The sequence below is a fragment of the Pistacia vera genome, unplaced genomic scaffold (assembly GCF_008641045.1).
Source record: "Pistacia vera cultivar Batoury unplaced genomic scaffold, PisVer_v2 Contig267, whole genome shotgun sequence".
NCBI classification, from domain to species: Eukaryota; Viridiplantae; Streptophyta; class Magnoliopsida; order Sapindales; family Anacardiaceae; genus Pistacia; species Pistacia vera.
The window spans coordinates 342918-356981 of record NW_022196076.1 but is presented as its reverse complement, the minus strand read 5'-3'; the positions used below and the strand labels follow the sequence as shown (position 1 = coordinate 356981).

The following is a 14064-nucleotide window of genomic DNA, read 5'->3' as shown; positions in this document are numbered from 1 at the left end:
TAGATAACCCAAACAAATTACAAGACAACAGAAATACAAAGCAAACACCATCCATAACAATAGTTTATAAAAACCAGACTTAATTGATTAACTTGGCCATATTCCTCCTCATTTCACTGATTATTTTTGTTTCAGTTTGGAATTTGGTTTCGTTCTGAACCTGAAGCATTCGTAATTGGTTTTCAACTTGTGATAAGGAATACTTGATAATTGATTCCTGCGTGCAGTTGGGTTTTTCTCTTGATTCTTCTTCTCTCTCTTTTGTATCATCTACTGCAGTTACACATCGTACTTCTACACCATAATCACAATCTCCATCACAACAGTTATAGACCCAACGATTCTTGGGAATAATTTGATCGCAGATATCACAAATTAAATCATCAAATATAGAGGAATTGAAGAGCTCAAGCGGGTGCTCATGATCTTCAAGCTTCATAGTTTGAGGCAGCTTGGAACAAGCAATATGAAGATCGTATTTGCAATCGGAACAGTGATAGTTAAAACGAGTCCCAGTTTCATCACAAGCATTGCATCTGAATCCGCCACTGGCATAAGCTGGAGTTGGGAATAGGGCAAGAGGATGATCAGGGTGCATTTCGTGTTGAAGCTTCCATGGCAATTTCAAGCATGACTTGTATAAAGGCCCACAATTGGACTTAGTACATCTGTTGGCTGATGACGATGAATAAGTTGATTCTTCTTTTGAAGAATTTGCACAACATATATCCATACCATAATCACAATCCGGGCAGTAGTACACCCAACGGCTCTTCCGAACAGTGCGATTACAGATAACACAAATAAATGTTTCGATGTCTCTATCGCAAGAAGAGGAGCTGAAGAGAGTGAGTGGGTGGTCATGATGTTCAACATTCAGAGTTTGAGGCAACTTAGAACAAGCAACATGAAGATCATACTTACAAGTGGAGCAGTGATAGTTAAAAGCAGTGCCATAATCATCACAAGCGCTGCAAATGAATCTCCCCCCGGTATAAGCTGGAGAAGAAAGGAGGATGAGAGGGTGAGCAGGGTGGAATTTGTGTTGAAGGTCACGTGGGAGTTTAAAGCATGACTTATGAAGGAAGTAATCACAGTTGGAGTTAGTGCATTTGTAAGCTGGTGGAGATGAAATATCAAGCTCACAACCAGAACAAATAATTTCATCTTGGTCATTGGGTTCAAATGGACGCAGGGGATGTTGATGGCTGAAATGTTTCACAGTTTGTCTGAATGAGGGCTTTTGGCAGATGAATGTTGTTGCCATATCTCTTTGTTTACTTGTAAAATCATCCATGCAGCTATATATATATATATATACATATTCTAGTATAATGGAGCTTTAAAGCTTCAAACAGTAAATTAGAGCTGAGTTTTGGTGAAGCAATTTATAAACAGTAATTAACTACCTTTCTTATGCTATGCTCCATTATCTCACATTCTGAGTTGTACCACTTTCAAGTTTAATGAGTAATCTACTTTTTCTCTTTTACTTTGTTTCCTATCCAAATTCTTTCTCTCTTTTATATAACCAAATCCTCATTCTTTTTTTCTTTTCTTTATTCTATCCAGCTTCTTACTTTCTTTATCAAATATTTTCTTTATCCTCGAATTTAATCATTAATCTTATAAACGTTAAGCTCCTATATGATTTCATGGCATCCTCCTAATCTTTCAGGATCAAAAACACAAACTCAAAATCATTTGCAACTCTGGTGGCTACATCATGCAGCAAAATTAAGATTTATTTAAGGACTTCCATTAGTTGACTCAAAATTCGATTGACTCGGTCATTCTGGAACCGAGACTCCAACCCAACCCAACAGATTACTTTAATTCCGACTGAAGCCTACAGATTAACTACTATAGAAACTATTGGTTCTAGCCAGCTATGAAATTAAATCACACAATAACAAATCCACCGACCCACAGCTAACAATAATGTTTGCATTGACATTTTAATCTATAATCATTCGTTGACTTTATGATCAACTTGCCAAAGCAAAGTCAATTCATCAATGGAGGTTTGGGGTAGCATAACTTGGATAATTAGCCAGAGGATCATATTGAATTAGACGCACATACAGCAAGTGCGAAACTTCTAAGGAGATGGGTAAGCTAACTAGCCAGCCTCAGCCTGCAGCATCAATTCACCATTTCAGCCATCCACATCCCCTACAACTCTCCAATTACCTGCCCCAACAAACCCCATCGCATCCACCCTCATGTTCAGGTTGCAAATTCAAGCTCTCTCCTGCCTTCATCTACACTTGCACAATCTGCAACTACTTCCTTCACATCCCATGTTCAAACTTTCCTCAACATATCACTCACCCTTTTCACCAAACTCACACCCTCACTCTTCTACCAAACCCCATTCACCCGCAATACTTCTTTAACTGTGATGCATGTAGCAAGCAAGGCACTGGATTTTCATACCATTGCCCAATATGTAACATTCATCTCCACACCCATTGTTCTACTATGCCATTGCAATTAACCCACCACTCTCATCTTCACCATCTCAACCTCACATTCTCTCCTCCATATCCTAACAAAGCCTTCTCTTGTGATATATGCAATAACATGGGTTCTAAAGAGTGGCTTTACAGATGCAACTTGTGTGAGTTTGATGCTCACTTGGCCTGCGCCACAATAAAACCAACACCTCCTCCGATTCAACAGTATTCTCAGGTGCAGCATAATTGCCAAGCAACAACACTAACTCCTCAAACTTACGGTCAGGTTCCTGGATTTCAATACGCACAAGCACCTACTTTGCAAACCGGTGCACCAACCAATTACTATACAAGTAATGCTTATGCTGCCCCAGGTGGTGTGAGAACCCAGCAAAAAACTGTGTCAGACAGGCTGGTTATGCAGTTTCTGTTAAATGCCACCATTCCGGGGCTTGGCTTGTTGATGCAGGGACAGTCGAGGAGTGGCGGTGGTGGTGGTCTGATTGAGTTTGGAGGTGATCAAAGTGGTGGTTTTGGTGATGAAGGCTTGATTTGAGGTGATTTGAGTGGAATGGATTTTGGCGGATTTTAAGATGTCTTAATCTTGGTTTACTTAACTAATAATTAGTGGAAATTTATGTATCAGATTATGTAATTTGTTTTGCTGTATTTGATTCATGAATGTCAACTTATGTTGCTTGAAATAAATAAGAAATTTTACCGTAATTTATCTTCATTAGTCTGCTGATTAATTTTCCTAATTATTTATTTAATTCATTAGTAGCGGAAGTCCTAGGAACGTCTCTATACGACGTCGTTTGATCAAGGAATAAACAATCCAATGATAGTAATAGTGGTAATTAGAGTAAACGACGTATTCTTATTCAAGATTTGACGAGATCGTAATTGGTACCCTAATTATATTTATTTCAAATTTTCACTCTTAAGATAACACTGTTAGCAATTTTTAGGATATAATGGGTGCAATTACCATAATGTCTTTAACCCTAAATTAATAAATTACATTTTAACCCCTAAATTAATTAACTTACTATTTTATTTTTAAATTATCTCAATAACGTCCTCGGTCATTGCACACCCTCTAGATTTTTGCCTAATCTGGGCTGTTTTCGACAGCATCGAACCCCTTGGTCACCTCCATCACCTTCCTTGTAGTTTTTCATCCAAAACCCCTTTGGTTTTTGACTCATTGGCCCCACTAATCGCCAACGCCGTTAGACTTAGGGTTTCGTTATTCTTCGTTGGATTCCAGTCGATTCCGGTGGTGAAAATCCAATTAGACACCACCACTGCAACTAGCATCTCCAACTCTATAAAACCTATGTCCCCAGCAATTGTTTAGCCGCGGTTCGCGGGGCGAGAGTTCGTGTTCATCGGTCGTTTTTTGGTGAAGTGGTGGACGACAAATGATGAGTTGTCGTGACTGGGAAGGTTAGGGGTTTTGTAGGGGAGGATGCGAGGAGTCAAATGGTAGCGGTGGTTGGGGTTGTTATCGTTCAAAACGGCTGGAAACCGACAAAAACTAGTTGATGGTCGCATGTCGCGGCTATCGTGGCCAGCGATCGACGAGTGATGAGGGGTTGTGAAGGGCAAGGTTTTGTAGAGGAGAGGATGGGGATTCAAATGGTGATTTTGGGTGGAAGAATCGTTAGAAAAATGGCGAAAAACGTCAGGGACATTGTCTACTAACGTGTATCGGAAGACTGTCAAAGGCAAAAATCTGCTAATGTGCGTCGTTTATGCAAAATGACTAATTTATCCTTTTACCATTACATCAAACACTTTTTCATCACTTTAAGAGTGAAAATCTAGAATAAATATAACTAGGGATACTAAGTTAGGATTTCGTCAAACTTTGGGCAGGACATAATATGTCCTTTACTCGTGGTGATTAGTTGATCAAGTAAAATATTGAACAAAACTTAAGACGAGGCTTAATGCTTATCGCTTCATTTACCGCTTAACAGTTGGCGCCTAGCAAAACACAACCCAACCCAACCTCTGTAGATCCAAAAATTGCCACTTACGCACAGGTTCTCCTTCTTCTTGGCTACATCATGCAGCAAAATTAAGATTTATTTAGGGACTTCCATTAGTTGACTCAAAATTCGATTGACTCATTCATTCTGGAACCGAGACTCCAACCCAACCCAACAGATTACTTTAATTCCGACTGAAGCCTACTGATTAACTACTATAGTAACTATTGGTTCTAGCCAGCTATGAAATCAAATCACACAATAACAAATCCACCGACCCACAGCTAACAATAATGCTTTCATTGACATTTTAATCTATAATCATTCGTTGACTTTATGATCAGCTTGCCAAAGCAAAGTCAATTCATCAATGGAGGTTTGGGGTAGCATAACTTGGATAATTAGCCAGAGGATCATATTGAATTAGACGCACACACAGCAAGTGCGAAACTCCAAAGGAGATGGGTAAGCTAACTAGCCAGCCTCAGCCTGCAGCATCAATTCACCATTTCAGCCATCCACATCCCCTACAACTCTCCAATTACCTGCCCCAACAAACCCCATCGCATCCACCCTCATGTTCAGGTTGCAAATTCAAGCTCTCTCCTGCCTTCATCTACACTTGCACAATCTGCAACTACTTCCTTCACATCCCATGTTCAAACTTTCCTCAACATATCACTCACCCTTTTCACCAAACTCACACCCTCACTCTTCTACCAAACCCCATTCACCCGCAATACTTCTTTAACTGTGATGCATGTAGCAAGCAAGGCACTGGATTTTCATACCATTGCCCAATATGTAACATTCATCTCCACACCCATTGTTCTACTATGCCATTGCAATTAACCCACCACTCTCATCTTCACCATCTCAACCTCACATTCTCTCCTCCATATCCTAACAAAGCCTTCTCTTGTGATATATGCAATAACATGGGTTCTAAAGAGTGGCTTTACAGATGCAACTTGTGTGAGTTTGATGCTCACTTGGCCTGCGCCACAATAAAACCAACACCTCCTCCGATTCAACAGTATTCTCAGGTGCAGCATAATTGCCAAGCAACAACACTAACTCCTCAAACTTACGGTCAGGTTCCTGGATTTCAATACGCACAATCACCTACTTTGCAAACCGGTGCACCAACCAATTACTATACAAGTAATGCTTATGCTGCCCCAGGTGGTGTGAGAACCCAGCAAAAAACTGTGTCAGACAGGCTGGTTATGCAGTTTCTGTTAAATGCCACCATTCCGGGGCTTGGCTTGTTGATGCAGGGACAGTCGAGGAGTGGCGGTGGTGGTGGTCTGATTGAGTTTGGAGGTGATCAAAGTGGTGGTTTTGGTGATGGAGGCTTGATTTCAGATGATTTGAGTGGAATGGATTTTGGCGGATTTTAAGATGTCTTAATCTTGGTTTACTTACTTAACTAATAATTAGTGGAAATTTATGTATCAGATTATGTAATTTGTTTTTGCTGTATTTGATTCATGAATGTCAACTTATGTTGTTTGAAATAAATAAGAAATTTTACTGTAATTTATCTTCATTAATCTGCTGATTAATTTTCCTAATTATTTATTTAATTCATTAGTAGCGGAAGAGTCTTAGGAACGTCTCTATACGACGTTGTTTGATCAAGGACTAAACAATCAAATATAATAGTAATAGTGGTAATTAGAGTGAACGACATATTCTTACCCAAGGTTTCACGAAATCCTAGTTGGTACACTAGTTATATTTATTTCAGATTTCTATCCTTAAAATAACATTGTTAGCACTTTTTAGGGTATAATAGGTGTAATTACCATAATGCCTTTAATCCTAAATTATATTTTAACCCCTAAATTAGTAGAATTATACTTACCATTTTATTTTTAAATTATCTCAATAACGCCCTTGGTCATTGCACACCTTCTAGATTTTTGCCCGATCTAGGCTGTTTTTGACGGCATTGAACCCCTTGGTCACCTCCATCACCTTCCCCGTAGTTTTTTGTCCAAAACCCCTCTGGTTCCCCACTCATTGGCCCCTCTAATCGCCGACGCCGTTAGGCTTAGGGTTTCACTATTCTTCGTTGGATTCCAGTCGATTCCGGTGGTGAAAATCCGATTGGACACCACCACTACAACCAGCATTTCCAACTCTATAAAACCTATGTCCCCAGCAATTGTTTAGCTGTCGTTCGCGGGGCGAGAGTTCGTGTTTATCAGTCGTTTTTTGGTGAAATGGTGGACGACAAATGATGAGTTGCCATGACTGGGAAGGTTAGGGATTTTGTAGGGGAGGATGTGAGGAGTCAAATGGTGGTGGTGGTTGGGGTTGTTGCCGTTCAAAACGGCTGGAAACCGACAAAAACTAGTCGAAGGTCGCATGTCGCGGCTACCGTGGCCGGCGATCGACGAGTGATGAGGGGTTATGAAGGGTAAGGTTTTGTAAAGGAGAGGATATGGGTTCAAATGGTGATGACAAGTGCGATTTTGAGTGGAAGAATCGTCGGAAAAATGGCGAAAAATATCAGGGACGTTGTCTGCTAACGTGTGTTGGAGGATTGTTAGTAGGGGTGTGCAAAAAAATCTGATATCCAGTCCATATCCGATCCGAAAAAACTGGATATCCGAAAATTCAAATTGGATTCAAATATCAATTTTTGGAATATCCGGATTTCGAATCGGATATCGGATCGGCTCCACAAAGAAACCGGATATCCGAATTCGATCCAATTTTGTCCATAACTACAAGTTTTAAGAAGTTATTCTGGGGTCTTAGGTGAAAAGTGGTAAAGTATGTGGACTATTTAGAAATACGATGACAACTTTGGTGGTCAAAATGTAATAAAATGATGATGGGGTACGGGGTAATAACAATAATGCAAAATTTTAGGGGATAAATTAATGTTTTTCGTACAAATTCGGATAAAACCGGATATTCGGTTTATTTGATCCGAATATTCGGATCGGATCAAAATCGGATCAGATGAAATCTGGATAAAATTCGGATCAGGTTTCATCCTAATCCGAATTTTCGAATCAGGTCAGAAAAATATAAAACCGAATAGGATATCCAGTTTTGTACACCCCTAATTGTTAAAGGCGACGATCTGTTAAAGTATGTTGTTTATGAAAAAGGACCAATTTATCTCTTTACCGTTACATCAAACATTTTTCAGTCACCTTAAGAGTTTCGTCAAACCTTGGTGGGAATATGTCGTTTACTCGTGGTAATTAGTTGATCAAGTAAGTATTAAACAAAACTTAAAGACGAGGCTTAATGCTTATCGCTTCATTAACCGCTTAACAGTTGGCGCCTAGCAAAACACAACCCAACCCAACCTCTGTAGATCCAAAAATTGCCACTTACGCACAGGTTCTCCTTCTTCTTCTTCTTCTTATTTTTTTTTTTTAATTTTATTGCTATTATTATTTCTCTGTTGGGCTTTTATCGCTAATCCTTTTACGTGTATTTCTTTTCCTTTTTTTTTCCGTTTTTAATCTTATAGAAGCCAAGAGAGCAACAATTATATTCCTTTTTAAGCAAGAACGACGTTGATTGTGTTTAATTGATGAGAAAGTGTGAGGGAAAGTAAAATTAGGTTTTTTTTTTTTTTTTTCAATATTCGAGATAGTGAAAGTTCCTCTTAAGCTATACCGTTTTTATTTCTCACTTAAGTGTAGGTATATTTGTTTTTGGAATTATAATCGACTAATGGTCTTTGTTCATTTGATATGAATATGAAAAAAATTAAGCAAAAAAAAAAAAATTGAACTCTTAAATTTTTTGGTCTTAGTATATTTTCTACTACCAAGATTGAGATTCTTTTTCTTGTAACCATCCAATTGAGTTTAGTTATTTTATGTTTCATTTCAATCAGGAAAGAAGACATGTACTCAAATTTTATATGTTTGCCTTATGTATAAGCGGCTTTTGTAGGCAAGCTTACTGAATTGAAGACAGTTTATATGTTTATTCGTCAGAGGAGGCAGTATGAATGCAATTTGGGATATATGAATAAGTTTTTATTCTGATTTTAATTTGGAATCCTAGCCGAAGAGAGAAAGTGCCTGATCCTGGTTGGTGTGTGTAATTTCAATGGGGAATAATGTGAGGGAAGTAATGGAACTTGATTTAAATTCAGAACCTGTGGAGCCTCCTAATGGTTCAATGTCGGGGTTAGGATCTTTACTGAATGAACTGGAAACAGCCCATGGTCGCATCGAAGAACGCATTAGACAACTTGAAGCGGTCACCTCCAGGGCTAGGCAACGCCAGAGGTGGAGGATCGGTCAAAGTAATCCTCAAATGGTGAACATATATCGGGAAAATAATGTGTCTAATGTTCATGGGGAGGTTGGTATTGATTCTGCAGAAAGGATAGTTGAGAATGGAATAATGGACAAAAGAGATGCCAGCCATTTGATAGCAAAGGCATTGGCTGTGGATACAGATACTAAGCAGGTGGAAAGTGACCGTGGGGCATTATTTGACTGTAATATTTGCTTGCATAGCGCAAGAGATCCTATATTGACCTGTTGTGGTCACTTGTTTTGTTGGCTATGCTTCTATCAAGTACCATATATTTATTCATATTTGAAGGAATGTCCTGTATGTAATGGAGATGTGAAAGATTCAAGTATTATTCCAATATATGGTAATGGGGACAATGATAATGCCCGTAAGACAAAGTTTAGGGAGTGTTTGCAGATCCCTCCCAGGCCCCAAGCACCCAGGATTGAGAGTAAGAGGCAACAGCTTATTAATCGGGGAGCATTTTCTTCTCCTATCGGGGTAAGAATTCAACAAGTTAGCAACGTAATTGATGCACTGGGGGAGCAAACTAGGTCTGCAGACGTTGATGGTGTGCACATGACCAGTGAAAGAACCAATTTGTTGGGCCCTCAATATTCTACTCCACCGGTATTGTCCAGCACGGAGACAGAGGCAAACGAGTATCATCGTTCAGTTCAAGTTTCGAGATTGTTATCTCAAGGAGCTGCTTCATTTTCTTCCCTCTCATCTGCATTAAATCTTGCAATGGATTCTGCAGAAAGACTAGTTGAGGACCTTGAAGCATATATTAACGGTAATCACGTTGGAAGAAGCCAGCAAGAATCTTCGCATGTTGATAGAGATTCATTTTCTAGCATTGCCGCTGTTGTTCAGCTTGAAAGCCAATCTATGGATACTGCTGCTGAAATTGAATCTGCAGTACCCCCTTCTGGTTCACCCTTAAGAGCTGATGCCCCTGGTAATGTGGTCCAGTTGGAAAGTGAGACAACAGATGCTGCCTTAGAAGTCAGTTCAACAATGGTCCCTTCTTCATCTTCTGGGAGGACTGTAAGTCAAAGAGTATTAGATGTGAACAATGGAGTTTCCCGTGAGCGTAGAAGGAGAAGGTTGAGATGATGAAATAGAGATTCCTTGTCCAGATGCTGCATTTGAGCTGTTTGGTTTAAATATTAGATGTTGCCTTTTTTATTTTATTTTTCAGAATCGATGTTCTTGAATCCATTTATAAAGTTGGAAAACCACTAAGTGTAGGATGTTTGTAGGAAGTTTTGTAGTTGTGGTAAGACAGGATATATGTGGGGTGATGTTAACATCAATTGTGCAACATGTTTAATTCACTGTGAATAGAGGAAAAAATAATGGGTAGATTTGGTTTGATTGTAGAGAATATATAAGCAAAAGATAAAGGAAGTGTTTGTAGAATAGATGATTATAGTTGAAGTGGAGATAGTTATGGAGCAGTAAGGGGATAGGGGTGGTGGTAATGTTGAGTATTGATGGGAAGGCAGCCTACAAGGGAAGGAAAGAGGGAACAAGCTTATAAATAATGAATAAAATAAATGTGTAGCAAGTTGTTCGAGTGATTGGGTCCCAATTGGAATGATGATGATGGTGATAATGATGTGATTAATAGCATAATAATAATAATAATAATAATGAAAGTGATGGTGATGGTGATAAAAGGGAGACAAAGGCTATGATTGAACACACGGGAGATGCTTATGTTTGAAGGCTTTCGTTTTCAGAATTATATAATTTTGATGGCCATAAACTTTAACTTTAACTTTGTAGAAATATACGTAAAGGGATAAGGGTGTGAAAAAGGAGGGTTGCAATTATGAGGATTGAGTAGGGTAATAGTACATTACCTAATTTCAATTTCTTATTCAATCACTCCCATAATTATTGCATTTTACTACTGTGTCATGTGGACCCCCCCCTCTATTTTCTAAAAAATAAAAATAAAAATAAAAATAAATGGGTACTAATGATTGCTTCTGTTGGGACTTGTCCCCTTCCCAAGCTTCACCTCTCTTGTTCTATTTCTCTCATTCGTCCACCTCACCATTTTTTTTTTTATTTTGACTTTTCTCCCCACCCGACCTCCTCACGTGACTATCTGTGGGGGCTTCGCTTTCATAGTCATTTAATGAACGCAACGCAACGCATGCCCTGGCCCTGAGCCTGACAATAACATCGTTTTACTTTTAGAAAATGACTAGAATACCCTGAGGGGTAATATTGTAAAAAGAAGGCACTTATATTTAGCAAGATTCGCAGAAAGATCTTCTGGTTCTGGGTATTTAGCATTTCGTCCTGTAATCTAATGGCAATAGAATAGGTTAGGTTATTGGGTCTTTAATTAAACAAAGAGCCTCCTCCCGACACACATCTTAATTCTAATTAATTACATCTATGAAGCATCCAAAACTAAAAGTAAAATCTTGGGTAAAGGAAAAGGTCGGGTGGGGTGGATTTGACATATGCCTGAGCCTGCCCATGGTCGGTCAAATCTCATCTTTTTTCTCAATTCCAATTCCAATTCCAATTCAACGGAAGCTGTTCAAACTTTTTCAATAAGAGAATTGGTTAATTATATATGCTGTTGGCTGGTGGGTCAGCAATCCTATATAAATTAACCATCATTAACACTAATTACTGTTGAATTAATACAACTCCATTATAATTGTTGCGTGACATTGTTATAAATAATTTATATACACAGAGAAGAAGAAGTCAACTTAACGTGCCAAAAGGATATAATATTTTATATATATGAAAAAACCTTACACAAGCTAACAACAGCTTCGATGCTTGCTCCCCAATCATCACCAATATATTCGCATTATTATTGTGTTCATTATTTTTATACCATACCATTAATCATTATGTTTGTCACTATATCAATCAATTACAATTGAGTTAGGTATTCCTATTTATTACTACTTCACAATATGTATGTTTTGTTTTTGTATTTGAATTATAAAAATCATTCAATTTATATGTAAGTTTAATTCATAAATGAATATCCAAATATAATTAAAAGTAGCGACACATGCATGCAAACTACTCTATATGGAGTATTATATTAAAATGTTTTAATTAATTAGTCTCAGTCTCAGTCTCAGTCTCAGATACCATTACCATGGAAAGCAGAGGAGAGGAGAACATGGTCACGCGCGTTGCACGAGAGGGTTTCACGTGGGGTTTGTCAACCTGAGATTGTCGGTCAAACTTAAAAATATATATTAGAATCTCTATAAAGACTCTTTTCTACTACTGCATTCAATCCACAAACACCACTTCTCTTTCTTTTTTCTCTTTCCTTCTCCTTCTCCTTCTCCCTCTCCCTCTCCTTCACATGGAGCTTGGTTTGAGCTTAGGCGATGCTTCTAACTCTCTTGCCTTCATCGACAACTCCACCACCCACCTTGCTAACAAACGTTTAGGGTTTTGCATGGGCTTGTCCATCGGTTCTTCTACTGCAAAACATCATATTCATGGCCAGGATGATGATCCTGATGATGATGATGAAGATAAACATAAACATAAACATGCTAATACAACTACACCCACCTCAACTCTCTTGGATTCTCAAAATAACATAGATCCTCCTGTTCAGCTTGATCTTCTTCCCAATACACCTGTCCCTCGTAATACGCCTTCTCTTCTTGCCTTTCGTTGGTCATCTGATAACGGTAAAACTACCAACCTAACACTCTATATCCAATCTTCTTGTGTTTTATTTTTAATCACTTTTGGGAATTTTTCTTTTCTCTTTTTTCTTTTAGGAAGCTCTGAGGCGGGTTCTTCAGGGCAAATGGCAAGAGGATTTGATGTGAACAAATTCCCTTTAGTTGAAGAAGCAGAAGACGGTGGTGCTTTATCTTCTTCACCTAACAACAGCGCGGCATCTTCGTTCCAGATGGATTTTTGTATGTACAGTGGAGGGCATAAGAAAGATTTTGGTAATGGTAATGGTAATGAAACGGAGGGTGAGAGAGGTTCTTCAAGATTTAGTGATGAAGACGAGAATGGTTGCACTAGAAAGAAACTCAGGCTTTCTAAAGAGCAATCTGCTTTTCTCGAAGAAAGCTTTAAAGAACACAATACTCTTAATCCTGTAAGTAAAGTTTCAACTTTTCATAATCTTTTATGAGGTTTTGATGATATATATATATTTAATTTGTTGGATGATGATGCAGAAACAAAAGCTTGCCCTTGCAAAGCAACTTAATCTTCGTCCACGCCAAGTAGAAGTTTGGTTTCAGAATAGAAGAGCAAGGTATTCATTAATAATTTTGATTTAGCAATAGAAATGGTTTGGGTTGATTTTAATAAAATGATTGATTTGTGCAGGACTAAATTGAAGCAAACTGAGGTGGATTGTGAGTATTTGAAGAGATGCTGTGAAACATTAACTGAAGAAAACAGAAGACTTCATAAGGAGCTTCAAGAATTAAGAGCTTTGAAGACTTCTAATCCCTTTTACATGCAATTACCAGCCACCACACTCACCATGTGTCCATCTTGTGAGCGAGTGGCCACCACCAACACTAGCACCGCCACCGCCACCGCCACCGCCACCACTTCCACTTCCACAGCCACTGACCCCACGTCTAAAGCTTCTGGATTTCCTGTGAGTAGACCCAGGTTCTATCCGTTTTCTCAGAGTCAAAATCAAAAAACACCATCAAGAGATCATCAGATGGTAAAACATAGTTGAAAGTTATTGTTAAAGAGTTGATAATTTGGTATTATTTATTGTACATACACAAGTATTGTGGTGGTGGTGATGGAATTTTGTGTCCATGTTTTTGAGATTTCTTTCTGGATTTTGTGGGTGATAGAATCAGAAAGAAGTCAAATAGTTAGAATATTTAATTGTCAGAGTTTATGAAAAGAAAAAAACCATACTTGAAATGGAGAAGTAGAAATATGAGTTGTTGTGTTAGAATGAAAATGAATTCATCAATTGCACGTTTGTTTTGTTGATTCATAATATTTGAATGAATTAGATGGTATGGAATAATTAGTATAGTAGAGTTATGAGAGCGTGGCTGAAGGGGCTTTAAGAAAAGGAAGGACTTTGTGTCTGCAACTTTTAATGATTTCATTCAAACCACATTGATTAGAATAGAAAAATGGAAAGAGGGCGTGGGGTTGAAGGAGATGGAGAGACTAAGCATGTCGTGGTTGATGAAGATGTCTCTTGAAGTGGGGTATGGGTATCCAATCCAAAGTACATTTTTCATTATTTATTATTTATTATTTAGTCTAATTAATGAAATGGATGGAAAAATATAATTGAACCG

At 38.3% G+C, this 14064-nt stretch overlaps 5 protein-coding genes across 5 annotated transcripts; 4 read left to right on the top strand and 1 right to left on the bottom strand.

The window, feature by feature from the left end:
* Nucleotides 1-4: 4 nt before the first annotated feature.
* LOC116133206 lies at nt 5-1362 on the bottom strand. The gene has a single exon (XM_031418890.1). It carries the CDS (start codon nt 1295-1297, stop codon nt 80-82), a length of 1218 nt encoding a protein of 405 aa, XP_031274750.1. The 5' UTR covers nt 1298-1362; the 3' UTR covers nt 5-79.
* Nucleotides 1363-1722: 360 nt separating this feature from the next.
* Nucleotides 1723-3165, top strand: LOC116133234. Its single transcript, XM_031418933.1, has one exon. It carries the CDS (start codon nt 2110-2112, stop codon nt 3013-3015), a length of 906 nt encoding a protein of 301 aa, XP_031274793.1. The 5' UTR covers nt 1723-2109; the 3' UTR covers nt 3016-3165.
* Nucleotides 3166-5397: 2232 nt separating this feature from the next.
* Nucleotides 5398-5862, top strand: LOC116133256. Its single transcript, XM_031418964.1, has one exon. The coding sequence runs from the start codon at nt 5398-5400 to the stop codon at nt 5860-5862; it is 465 nt and encodes a 154-aa protein (XP_031274824.1).
* A 1838-nt stretch (nt 5863-7700) lies between these two features.
* Nucleotides 7701-9865, top strand: LOC116133255. The gene is made up of 2 exons (XM_031418963.1): nt 7701-7828; nt 8334-9865. The coding sequence occupies exon 2, from the start codon at nt 8552-8554 to the stop codon at nt 9863-9865; it is 1314 nt and encodes a 437-aa protein (XP_031274823.1). The 5' UTR covers nt 7701-7828; nt 8334-8551.
* Nucleotides 9866-12057: 2192 nt separating this feature from the next.
* On the top strand, nt 12058-13752 carry LOC116133233 (homeobox-leucine zipper protein HOX11-like). Its single transcript, XM_031418932.1, has 4 exons — nt 12058-12447; nt 12541-12872; nt 12955-13034; nt 13109-13752. The coding sequence occupies exons 1-4, from the start codon at nt 12111-12113 to the stop codon at nt 13473-13475; spliced, it is 1116 nt and encodes a 371-aa protein (XP_031274792.1). The 5' UTR covers nt 12058-12110; the 3' UTR covers nt 13476-13752.
* The last annotated feature ends 312 nt before the right edge of the window (nt 13753-14064 follow it).